The sequence below is a fragment of the Meriones unguiculatus genome, chromosome 10 (genome assembly GCF_030254825.1).
Source record: "Meriones unguiculatus strain TT.TT164.6M chromosome 10, Bangor_MerUng_6.1, whole genome shotgun sequence".
NCBI classification, from domain to species: domain Eukaryota; kingdom Metazoa; phylum Chordata; class Mammalia; order Rodentia; family Muridae; genus Meriones; species Meriones unguiculatus.
The window spans coordinates 32864466-32876973 of record NC_083358.1 but is presented as its reverse complement, the minus strand read 5'-3'; the positions used below and the strand labels follow the sequence as shown (position 1 = coordinate 32876973).

At 53.2% G+C, this 12508-nt stretch overlaps 1 protein-coding gene across 9 annotated transcripts in view; it reads right to left on the bottom strand.

Moving 5' to 3' along the window:
• The window catches only part of Kifc3 (kinesin family member C3), a 90761-nt gene that overhangs the window by 4083 nt on the left and 74170 nt on the right, over positions 1 to 12508 (bottom strand). For 8 of the 9 annotated variants that reach the window (XM_021641588.2, XM_060392165.1, XM_060392164.1 and 5 more), the window contains 10 exons: positions 6936 to 7001; positions 6330 to 6473; positions 5999 to 6238; positions 5432 to 5605; positions 4823 to 4970; positions 4618 to 4748; positions 3561 to 3672; positions 2599 to 2780; positions 1799 to 1903; positions 20 to 150 (listed from right to left, as the gene is read on the bottom strand). In XM_021641588.2, the coding sequence (XP_021497263.1) occupies positions 20 to 150; positions 1799 to 1903; positions 2599 to 2780; positions 3561 to 3672; positions 4618 to 4748; positions 4823 to 4970; positions 5432 to 5605; positions 5999 to 6238; positions 6330 to 6473; positions 6936 to 7001 (1433 nt within the window). The remainder of the gene's footprint in view (positions 1 to 19; positions 151 to 1798; positions 1904 to 2598; positions 2781 to 3560; positions 3673 to 4617; positions 4749 to 4822; positions 4971 to 5431; positions 5606 to 5998; positions 6239 to 6329; positions 6474 to 6935; positions 7002 to 12508) is intronic. The other variant, XM_060392167.1, reaches the window with a different exon arrangement.

Genomic DNA, 12508 nt, shown 5'->3' with positions numbered 1-12508 from the left:
GGCTCTGGCCCAGGCCCACCTGAGGACCTCATTGTAAATCTCAGCTGCGCTGACTGTGATTTTGTACTGCCAGTCGGATGCCTTCTCCTGCACCTCAGAGAAGAGCAGCTGCAGGGCCCGCTGATTAATGCCTGGGTTCTCGGGGGTCCCCTGGTGGCAAAAGGAAAGGCCCAGTGGCCCTACAGATGCTGCATGCGGTCTGCCCTCAGAATACCCTCTACTAGGTACAAGCAAGTTTCCCTTCCTTGAAGTTAGCAGTTCCCTGCCAGGAAGATGGTGAGAATGACAGGGGTTCAATGAGGTGAAGGGCTGGTGTGCATACCCATGCTGAGCACCAGGGGTTATGGTCTACCGGGCCTTCTGAAAGGGGCAGCTGAAATGAATAAATTACCACCCATTGCCCCCAGGAGGCTCCTTGGAGGGAGAGGGTGGAGAAGTTAGGCTTCATGGGTGAAGGGCCTGACAATGGATGAGGTGACCACCTTTCAGAAGAGAGCTGGAGCCCACCTGGGCCCTAGAGGCATTCCCTCCCTTTTGAAGGCACCTCCTTCACCCTGTCATCAAGTGTGATGGCTGCCAGGCTCGCTCCAAAGTCCTGCAGGTCCCCCTGACTGCAGTTCTTCCACGGTAGCTCCCTCAGGGCCTCCCATTCTTCCACAGAGGCTTCCCCATGCCTCGGTGTCCCATCACTGCTGAAGCCTCACTACTGACTTTACTGTCCCTGGCACCGGATGGGCACCTGCTGATTTGCTGTGCTCACTGCTGTCCCAACCACCAGGCCGAGTCCTGGCAAACTGTTCTGTCATGGTCCCTCAGGCCTCAGCAGAGGGTTCAGAGGATGGACATTTTGGGGCTCTTGGAAGTAACCTGAAATCTACACAGCTCAGGACAGAGCTAAGTACTCTGTCCCCATTCATAGCCCTCCTGCCCTGTCCTGCTAACCAGTCTCCCTGCTCAGAACACAGGGCATGGGGATGAGGGAGAGGGGTGTTGGGGGGTAGCCACAACAAGTAACCAGTGGCCTGATCAGCAGGACCTGACAAGCCCTCTTGGGCCAGTCCCTCTGTCCCATGCTGAGGAGTCGAGAGCAGCCTCTAAGGAGTCAGAAAACTACTAACAAAGCAATACCCCACAGGGCTAGAGTTTTCTCTTTTTCTCTGTAGTCAAGATTCTTCAACTCTGGGCTGGAAGAGTTGATGCATGCCTTTAATTCCAGTACTCAGGAGGCAGAGGCAGGTGGGTCTCTGCGAATTCAAGGCCAGCCTAGGCAACATAGTGAGATCCAGGGCCACTGGGGCTACACAGACACCCGTCTCAAAACAAAAAAACCCAAAAACCCAAATTGTCCAACACAGGCACCCCAGTCCTTGCTCACGAGGCCTGCTCTGAGAGCCCAGCTTCCAACAACTATAGTCATGTAGGTTAGCTAGTCTCCCCCATGGCTCAGGACCTCCCTGAAGACTGAGACCACTTTCACTCATCCCAATATCCTGGGAATATTGAGCCTAGTCTGAGGTATTGAACTACAACCAAGAGATCAGGCCTTTCCTCAGGAAGGCCCGGTCTGACCAAGGACAAGAGTCCTCTAATGGTTTGCCCCACCTCTCGGGCTTGCACCTGAGACATGCAAGCCCACGAAGCAGGCTCCTGGGAAGAAGATATTGTTTCAGGCCTGGTATTTTGGAGCCAATGCAAGGAACAGCAGCACACTAATAAGATGAAGCATGTACCACGCAAAACCCAAAGGTCATGGAAGAAAGCTAGGTCCCTCAGTCCATCCCTCTGGGCAAACACCCACCTCCATTGTATATGTCTTGCCGGCACCTGTCTGGCCATAAGCAAAGATGCAGACATTGAAGCCATCGATGCAGGAGGTGATAAGGTCTTGCACCTCCTGGAACACCTAGGGAGACAGGGAGCAGGGACCAAGGGTTCCAGTGCTGCTGGCATGTGGAGCCCCACAGCTCCGACTTCACCCACCTCCCAGCTAACGCCTCCAACAATGAGAACCATATCACTGGAGAAGGTTTAACCACTATCACCGGCACAGAGTTTGGGACCCAATCCCAGCTTGTTCATTCTCAGGGGAGGCTTGACCAAACCAACAGAGAATGAACATCCTGGCACATCCCTGGCTTGGGCCTGTCTGACCCAATAGGATAGAGCAGATGTGAAGAGTGTGAAACTGTAACCCCCATGGTATTCATGTTGCCCAGCCTTGGCCCTGGGAGGGTCAGGGACAGTTATGAGTTCTAGACAGTTCCGTGGGACTGTTACAGGCAAAGAACTCTCAGCAGGGGAGACCAGCCTCCAGGCCTAGTGGCAGATGAGTGAGACCTTAAGTGGGAGACACCATGGTGATTGGCAGAGCTGCCGTCCCTGGGTAAGGCAGGTTCTGTGTGGCTCTCCATCCCTAAAGGCCTCCAACTGTACCTTCCCACCCTCTTCTTTCTTCCAAATGGAAGAAGAGTGGTTCATGCTCCTTCCCTCTAAGGTTATTTCTTCCACCAAGTCCTGACCCCTGCCCTTGTGTCTGTCCTTTCCTCTGCTGCTCCTTCCATGTCCCTGCAAGTGCCCTGCTCATGGAGCCACACTCACATCCTGCTGTGAGGCACATGGGGAGAAGACCTTGTCCAGCTCAAAAGACACAGGCTTGCCCTTGTGTAGTAGGTGGATGATGGAGTCATCATCAGGATCAAAGGTCACAGCATTGGTTGCCTCAGGGCCTTCCCCATCCTCCTTGGTGACTGGCCGGACTCTCGCAATCACCCGGATGTTCCCTAGATTGATTGAAGATGGAGAGATGGTGTGGATCAATGCCAGACTGCAATTCTAGACAGACTAGTGGCCGAGAGGTCCCATCTTTTATGCAAAGACCCAGAAGCAATGAATGATCAGTCGCTATCGCTAGTCCATGAATTCACTTAGTACATTTTCTTCCTGAGCAGACAAATTCAGGGCGCTTTGCCTCGTGGCTAAACACTGCAGCCAATATTGGTAACACTCTGTGGACTTGAGTTTCCTCATCTGTTCAAGGAGCTTGGACTCCATGAACCAAGGGATTTATTCTATTACTCTAAAGAGGCACAGAGACTGCTAGGCAGGACTTGGAAGGCAAGGGAAGGGGTGACTGGCAGTGTATCCAGGGAACAGACAGCAGGACTGCTACACATAAGCTCCCAGCACTGGTGAGGGGACACTGCTGGGGTTCTCTGGACGACTGGCGAGCACTGTCCCTTCTCAGCCACCACCAGCATGGTAAGGGAACACAGCTGACTCCCAGAAGCTGCAATAGCAGCTGACACAGCAGGTACTCCCTAGTTCTCAGGGCCGAGATCAGTGACGCCCCAACCTGAAGCAAGCGCCATTACTGCACAGTACCCTACCACATCCCCCAGGTCTGACTGGAACCCACCATGGGCAAGGGGCTTTGAAGAAGATCAAGTTCAAATCCAAAGTGCACCATTTACTAGGTGTGTGTCTTTAAGCAAGTTTCCTGGCTTTTCTGGGTCCCCAAATCCTCGGTGGCAGCAGCAAGTATAACTCTGGGGATAACTCACCCTTCAGCCGCACCAGCTCGTTATGGCATTTCTTGCGCAGCTGCAGTTCCCGGCGGTACTTGCGCAACAGCTCCTGGTTGTTGCTGTTAACATCCTGAATGGCCTGGCTGATCTGGGGAGCATGCGCCGTGCCATCAGAAGCCTGGCTCGGTTAGCTCCCCTTCACCTGCCAGGCCGAGTGTCTCACATAGCAGACCAACCTTTCCCAATAATCCCTCTGAGGAGGTCCAGCCGGTAACCCCCATTTTACGGATGAAGAAAAAGTGAGCTCCAGGCTAAGAATGAGCAAACACCTGGGACTGGAGAACCTGGCGACAGTGTGATTCGGCTGCTCTCAAATGTAACCTTTCCCAAGGAGCTAGGGACAAGAACACATGCAGTGTGTTCCCTCCATCGCTTTAAGGGACATAATGACACTAACCCAAGAGTGATGATGCTCAGAACGCCCTGGGGTTGACCTCTTCACCACATTTGTGTGTTTTTGACATAATTATTTAAAGAACTATTTTCTTTCCCCAGAATATATCTGTGTCTGCAGAGTTGGCCTATGAACATGAGAAGCCAGTAGCTGTAAAAGACAGCCATGTGGGTGACACTTAAGAGGCTGTTCTCACACTATGTGAGGATGGCTTAAAAGACAAAATGAGCAGCTAGGGATGAAGGCTGGTGCTAGGGCATTTGCCTACCAGGTGTGAAGCCCTGGGCTCAGTCCCTGCCATAGCAAGAAGGAAAGTAAATAAACATAGCAAGCCAGGCATGGTGGCAGATGCCAGTAATTACAACGCTCAAGAGTCTAAGGCAAGAAAATATAGAGTCAAGGTCAGCCTGGGCTATGGAGCAAGACCCTGTCTCAAAAATAAACATACAAACATAACAGATATAGGGATACTATAGCATGGATGAGAGTTCCTGAGAGGAGTGTGTGTGTGTGTGTGTGTGTGTGTGTGTGTGTGTGCGCACACACACACATTCATCTGTCTTTTGGGAGTACGGCAAGGCACGGTTGCCCAGGGCCTCAGTGTCAGGCCTCTCCCAGCTCACCCCCCGGCTCACTCACCTCAGCTTTCACACCCCTGAGGGCCTCCTGCAGCAGCAGGGGGAAACCCCGCACCTGGCGCTTGAGCCCGTTGTAGTCATTGGTGAGGGTCCTCAGTGCAGGCTGCAGGGTCAGCAGGTTGGTTCTAACGCCTACGGGGCACAGGTGTCAGGTATCCGGGCTTTAGGCAGAGGCTGGGGAGGGGCAGAGCCAGCCTCAGGCTCACCTGCAAGGTTCTCGTGTACAGCCTTCATCTCCACCTGGGCCCGTGCGAAGGCCTCCTCAATGGCCCGGTTCTTATCCTCCTCCAGGGACTGCATCTCCTCCAGCATCTGCCCATGTGCCCGCTCCAGCTCTGCCTCATACATGGCAATCTGATGGCCAGGCCAGGAAAAGGTTTAGTGGGGGTTGGGGGTAAAGAAGGGAAGGGCAAGTGGGGGAAGGAAACGTCCTTCCCTCCAGGGCATGGACGTATCATGGCTGGCTGGTATAGAGGGGTGGAATGGCCTGCTTTCCCCCCACAGGGCTGTCATAGCTATCACCTCCCTGTATTGGCCCATCTGGTCTATATACATAACAGGTGCTAGGCCACATGCCCCCAAAGGCACATGTGCTCAGGAGATTGGAGAGACCAAAGCAGCATTAGGACAGACTGAGCACACCTGTGGGCTGCAGGGGCTAGGCCTCTGTTATCATTTCCTGTGTCCCCACTGTGAAGGGGCTCCTGTGACCAGCTCATGTTACAGGTAAGGAAACAGGGCTTGACCACACTGAACAAAGGAGACACTGAACTTCGAGTGTGGAGTCCCCACTGTAGCCCTCTTGGCCTGCGCACCTGAGCCCGCAGCTGTACTGTCAGCTTATGGGAGTTCTGCAGCTGCTGTTCCATCTCTTTAAGCACCTGCCGCTGCATGGCCACCTGCTCCTGCAGGTGCTGGTTCCGGGTCTGGGACTCGCTGAGGGCCTGCTTGGTCTTGGGTGACTCCACCTCCACGGTCTTGATGACATACTGTAAGGAGTGGGAAGGACAGGACAGTACTGTTACAGGCAGCTGAGCCACAGAGACCCAGCCCAACAACAGGTACGACATAGGAGCTGAAAGGTTTGTTCTGCAGACTGCCGCAGGGCCTGCTAGGATCTTCTAAAGAGGACCCTGCAGGAAGCCTGACAGAGCCCAGGCTGGGCACAAACTGACAAGGACAAAGACAACAGCAGGTGCACCTGTACCTGGCATAGAGCGAGCACCTTCACAGAGCCTGCCCTGGCAGTGAGTGAGGAAGGAATGAACTAAAGAACAAGACTAGAAGGAGCTTTTCAGCTACACACTGGCTATTCTCTGAGACAAGACCCTTTTAGGGGAAAGCCCTGCCCTGAGCCCACTGCGGCCTATCTGGCCACTCACCTTCACAGGTGGGGACTGGGCCTTCAGACTGGCGATAGTCTCGTGGCTGTCTCGCAGGCGCCGGCTAAGCCGTTCCTCCTCCTGTGCTTTCTCGGCCAAGCAGTCCTTGAGGCGCAGCTCTACCTCTGCCAGGCGGTCCGTCTTCTGCTGAACCTCCAGGTTCAGCTCGGACAGCATGCCTTTGTTCTCAGCCACTTCCAGCTGCAGCTGGGACAGCCTGTCACGGAGCTGGGTGCTCTCCTGCGATAGTCAAGGCAGCCAGGACGGTACAGGGTCATCTCAAAGCAGCTGCACCCACAAGCTCAGGGCGGTGGCCGCCCTGACAGCTTACCTGGCTGTGCTCACAGCCCTCGCAGGGCGCCACTGGCTGTGCCCGAAGCTCCTGCAGCTCCACCTCACAGCGCCTCAGCTCCTGCCTTAGCTGCTCATTTTCCACCATCAGCCTGTCTCGGTGCTTTTCCACGTCCGTGCCTCCCTGTGGAGAGCCAGGGCCCAGAGGAGGCATGAGTGAGGCCACAGCAGTAGAAGTGAGAGAAAGCTAGGAGAACAAAGGAAAAGAGAAAGCGGGGAAAGAAGGGGCCAGGCAGGCAAAGGAAGAGGCCAGGGCTCAGAAAGAAGTCAAAAGAAAGACGGGAAAGGCGGCCAGCAAGGCAAGGCAGGAACATCCCTGCTGCGCCGGCCGCGCACTCAGTCTATTTTCCCGGGTGTGAAAGTCACACAAAGTCACATTTATGCACAGAGTTTCACACTCCTATTTTACATCAGCAAATGAGATCCAACCTCCTGCTCTGTGGTGAGAAGTGACAAGCCTTTGAGACAAGACAACATAAGCTCAGGTAGGAAGGGCCTGGGGACACAGAGACAGCCACAGCCAGAGGAGGAAGAGCAACCACAGCTCGGCACCCACCCCTCCTCAGGACGGTACTGGGGTCCTCACCAGTTCTGATCGCAGTTGGCTCACTTCCTGGGCCTGGCTAATGAACTTTTCCTTTAGATTCTCTACCTGTGGGCACAAAGCCAAGGGCATCATAAGCGCAGGTCCTCACCATCAGCCCACACACAGGCCTTGGGCCCAGCTCCAGTGATAGCCAGTGTGACCCCCCTGACCCCAGGAGCTCAGGTTTCCCTATGTTCAAGCACCAGGCTATGCCAGGAACTCTGGTAAGCTAGCCTGTTCTCAGTGGCCCCTCCCTGCAGGAATGTGCCAGCCATGGCTCCTCAGGAAGGCCGGGAGAGGTACTCTTTGGAAACTCAGGACCCCTCACTGGCACATTCCTCTTCTGAAGCCCTGGTTCTGCCTACTATTTATCTGTTTAAAAATAGAAAGAGAGAGAGCTAGAGAGAGAGAGAGAGAGAGAGACAGAGAAAAGAAAATTAATATTCTCCTCTTAAAGAGGACTCTGAAGTTACAAGAACACATAAACACTTGTTGGGCTCAGGCTTGCCCAGTCCCCAGCACTTTCCACTTTAGACAGTCTCTAGTGACTCGGTCCATGGAACTGTGCCTTCGACACTCAGACCATGTCCAGGACCTTGAAGAACTGCGACCAGGAAGGGGGAAGTACACACAGGCAAGCCAGGTACTCAGTGAGGGAGAACCTCTGTGGTGACAATGCCTTGGGAAAAAAAAAAATCCTAGAACAATGAATGACTCTTCCTCCCTGGAGCTGCCTCCAGCAGGCTACTCTCCCTGAAGGCCCCAGATTAACCCTAAACCCACATTAGCCTACCCCAGGAGCCCTGGTGGCAGAATTGGCCAGAAAATGCTGGATTTCTCCTTCAGATCATTGTAGATGCCTGTGTGCAGCTTGGAAAAAGATGTGGTGAGAGTCGGGCAGACGGTTGAGTTACGGGGTGTATGTATCCTGGCCACAGAAGTATTAGGTTCTGATTACTGCATGAGGTAAAGGGGAATACTGCCCATAGGCACCAGGCAGATAAGGCCGGTGACCCCTCACCCCCGACACAGACCTGGATGCCTAAAGACCACCCAAAGAGGTGCTGGAGAGAAGGCTCAGAGGTTAAGAGGTTAAGAACTGGCTGTTCTTCCAAAGATCCTGAGTTCAATTCCCAGCAACCACATGGTGGCTCACAACCATCTATAATGAGATCTGGTGCCCTCTTCTGGCCTACAGGCACATATGCAGGCAGAAAAACCATATAAATCTTAAAACAACAAAAAAAGGACACCCAAAGAAGCATCTGCAGTGTGGTCCCCATGGGCCACAGATGGCAACTCATGCCCAGTACTGTCAAATTTATCTCACAAGAGATGAATGCCAGGCATAATGGTACACATCTTCAATCCCAGCAGAGGCAGGCAGCTCTCTCTGAGTTTGAGGTCAGTCTGGTTCCAGGCCAGCCAGGGCTACACAGTAAGACCCTGTCAAACAGAGGGTGAGGTGGGGTCTGGATGTTTGGATGTGACAAGATTCTGGGTAGCATGTGGCCTCAGAGGCCACTGTTCCCTAGGACTGGACAGAGTGGACAGAGTAGCTAGCTGGGCAAGCTAGCTTCTCTGGTCAAATCAGGAGGAAGAAGGCCACAAGACCCTTCTGTACCTCTGCCGACCCAGCAGGCCAGGGAAGGTCAACCCTTGGTGTCCTGAGGCCCCACTGAGAGACTGCAAGGCCCTTCCTCCAGGGGACAAGCAGGTGACCTAAAAGCTAAGACTGAGAAAACTTCCCTCTGTTCTCACCTCTAGCATATTTCTCCCTAGTGGCACTCCCAGCCATGAGCCCAGCAAGAAGGCAAAGCCCATGTCATTTCTCCATCCATTACCACTGCCCATAAGGGACTGAGAATCCAATGTGTGTGGTACATGTGCATGTGTGCCCTTTGGCCCCAGGAAGAGTTAGTAGCCATAAAACCAAGATGGTCTGAAGTCCTACCATTGGGGAAGCAGCTTTGTCTGCAAGGCAACTGTAAAAAGCAACTACTTGCTCAATGGTGTTCTGAGGGCAAAATTTCAAGTCTGAAGTGCCACCTTGCAGCTGTGTCTCCCAGATCTACAGCCTTTAGCCCCCAACAGGCCCAGAGTGGACTTGCTGTATAACATTCTCTGACCAGTGGAGGTCTTTTCAGTCCTTTTCCACAACTCTGCCCTGAACCTCTGCAGCCTGCTCCATGCGGCTCCATAGCATCAATCAAAGAAACCCGTGTGGGTAATACGAAGGGGCGCGGGGGCCCCAGTCTATACAATCACAGCTGACAGACCCTACGTGATTTCCCGTCTGGTGCTAAGTGTATGGTTTTTCTCTTGCATTTCCCTCTACTTCCTACCTCTCCACATTGCTTCGCCACGCCCAAGACTGAAGTTCTGACCTTGGCTGTTTCCAATGCTGGCTGATGCTGGCCTCTCAGCCCTGCTGTAGGGAACGTGGGGCTGTCAATGCTTCCTGAGAGTTAGGACCTCTGGCCTGTCTACAGCCTAGCTCCTTCTTGCATCACAATGGGAACTCAGGTGCTGCTGGCTCTGCTGGGACCAACAAGGGGACACAGGAGATGGGTGTGATGGGAAAGACTTGTTGATGAGGAGGGAGGGACCACAAAAGACTCCTTTGATCTGAGATATCAGGCTCTTACCTGTGAGCCCATCTTAGGAAGCAGAGAAGGGGAACCTAGTTCTGCTGGTCTCTACCCCCGTGAGGGGTAGCCACTGCTGCCCATCAGGCACAACCCACTAAATCCTTCAAGGCTCCAGAGGACCAGCTGCACCTGGGACAGGGCATTAGAACCTGCTGCCAGGAAAGGGCCCTGCCTGCACTTGGGGGGCTGCTCTGCTTCTGGAAGGCTTGAGGGCAGAACAAGTAAGTGTGTTGAGTCTGGGAAAGCAGGCAAGTGCCTGAAACAAATGGAATGCCCAGGGAGCGGGATGGAAGACAGGAACAGAAAGCACAGAGAACAAGGCACAGCATCCTGCGAGCCTGGGTTTCCCCCATTCACACACAGCTGGCCTGAGGCTGTGAGCCTCGGAGGGGAGGGCCGCAAAGGCGCATGGGCCAAGCACACATGGATAGATGCTCAGTGTGATCCAACTGCAAGCAGAGGGCGGTAAGCCTAACTCCTGAGTCAAAGAACCGGAACCTAGGGAGTGTGGAGCCTACCAGAGCACAGGGGCCACTGGCCTGGCCTTGGGCAACATTCCTCTCCCATCTAAGGTTATCAGCTAGAGCAGCAGGTCTCGACCTGTGGGTCCTGACCCCTTTGGCAAACCTCTATGTCCAAAAACATTTACATTACGATTCATAACAGCAGGAAAATTACAGTTATGAAGTAGCGATGGAAATAATTTTATGGTTGGGGGATTGTCACACCATCAGGAGCTGTATTAAATGGCTGCAGCATTAGGAAGGTCGAGAAACAATGAGAGAGAAACTGAGGCGGGGGCAGAATGAGTGGGGCCTGTCTGTCTACCGACCTGACACAAGCCTCATTTACCATGGCAGAGTGGCTGGGTGGAGGGAGGGTGCCCACTTAGGTCTGCATTTTCTTGGCTGTCTGCTCCCAACCCGGTGATTACCTCTATACCTCCCACCGTGCCTAGGCAGCATGGTCAGCAGCTATGGGGGGGGGCTCTGCCAGGGGTACTACAGAGCCTTGCTGAGTTGACATTTCACCTGGAACCCCTGGGGAATTAAGACAGTAACCCCCACACAAGCGCCTGACCCATTCTGCTGCCCCAGCACACTCTCCCAGGCAGAAGGCTGGCCGGGCCTGTGGACACAGCACATCCAGTGTCAGGTAAGTCCCCTTAATCCTCCACCCCTGAGGGGCAAGAACAGCATTTGAAAACACCGTGTCAAACCCAACCAGACCTCAGCTCATGAGAGTCACCGTGGACAGGCCCTTCACCTCTCCAAGCCCCGACCTGCACTATGAGGCAGCCACATCAAGGTCCGGGAGAGAATCTACCGGCTGAGAGAATCTACGTAACGTGCCTGCCAAGGGCCAGCACCCAACGTATTCCACTACAAACTGAATGGCTGGCATCTGAAATGCTTAGGACCAGAATTTCTCTGGAGTTCGGATTTTTAAATCTTTGCATATAGACATTGAGACACCTTGGGCATGGGGTCCAGGCCAAAGCAAAGTTTACCTGTGTCTCAAATGCACCTTAAACACATAGCCTGAGGTCACTTTAAATAACATTTTTGGCATGAAATAAACTTTGCTCAGGCTTAGCTGTCAAGAGTTGTGGCATCGTGCTGGTACGTGGTTTTGGACTTTGAAGCATCTGGGGTTGGGGGATTAGGGATGCTCACACCCTGGGCGATGGTAAGCGAGATGCAGTGACCCTGGGGGCTGCATTCCTGGTGCTCTGCACTAGGCTGCTTCCTAGTAAATGCATGTAGACGAAGGCTGATTCAGGAGTGCCCGCAAATGCCACTGTGGGTGATGAAGTTAGCCCGTGGGGGGGGTGGACTAAGGTGGGCTAACGGATGCCCACTCCACTAAAGACCAGAACCACTGTATGACCTCACCCAGGGGCTGCCATGTGGGAATGTCAGCCCAGAGGAGCCACATCTCCCAATGTTAGAAACAGAAGTGAAGGCCAGGGCCTGGGTGTGGCCTAACACACACAAAACTTTGGGTTCAGTCCCCAGCACTGGAAGGGCGGAGGAGGGGCAGATTTTCATACAAACATTTAAAGATGGCAACTAATTTGATTTTAAAATCAGGCCAGTAAAAACTATTAACTTCAGCAAAGTCACAGGATACGAATGAAATCAACATAAAATCAGTTTTGTTGCTATAACAACAGACAACCCAAAGTAGAAAATAAACTCATTCTACTTCAGTAGCATCAAAAAAGGGAAATCAGAATAAATTTAAACTAGAGGAGCGGGGGAGATGGCTCACTGGTAAAATGGCTCAAGTATAAGGACCTTGGCTCAGGTCCCCATCATCCTTGTAAAAAGCTGGGCGTGGCTGGGGCTGGAGAGATGGCCCAGTGGTTAAGAACTCTGGAAGCTTGCTTGTACGGATGATCTCAGTTCACTTCCCAGCACCCACACAGCAGCTCACTACCATCTGTAACTGCAGCCCTAGGGTATCTGACACCCATTTCTGGCCTCAAAGGGCACTGCACAGACATGAGGCAGGCAGAACACCGACACACATAAAAACAGACATGGCAGCACACACCTGTCACATGAGTGCTGGAAGGACGGAGACAGGAACATAGATCCCAGGGCCTAGCTAGCCAGCCAGTCTAACTAATCTAACCGAAATGGTGAGCTCCAGGTTCGGTGAGAGGCCTTATCTCAAAACTAAGGTGGACAGAAATAGAGGGAAACACTCCATGTGAGCCTCTATCTTCCACCCAGGCACGCACAGGTGCACGAGCCAGCAAACCCATGTGAATGTGCACATGCAGGCACACACCAAGAAGGCAAAGCACAGTGAAGACTACACAGGTTGTCGAAGGAGATTAAAGACGGCAGGAACGGAAGAGCACCTTGTTGGTTGAAGACTCAATAAACAAGGCTTCAACAACACCCAGAGCAA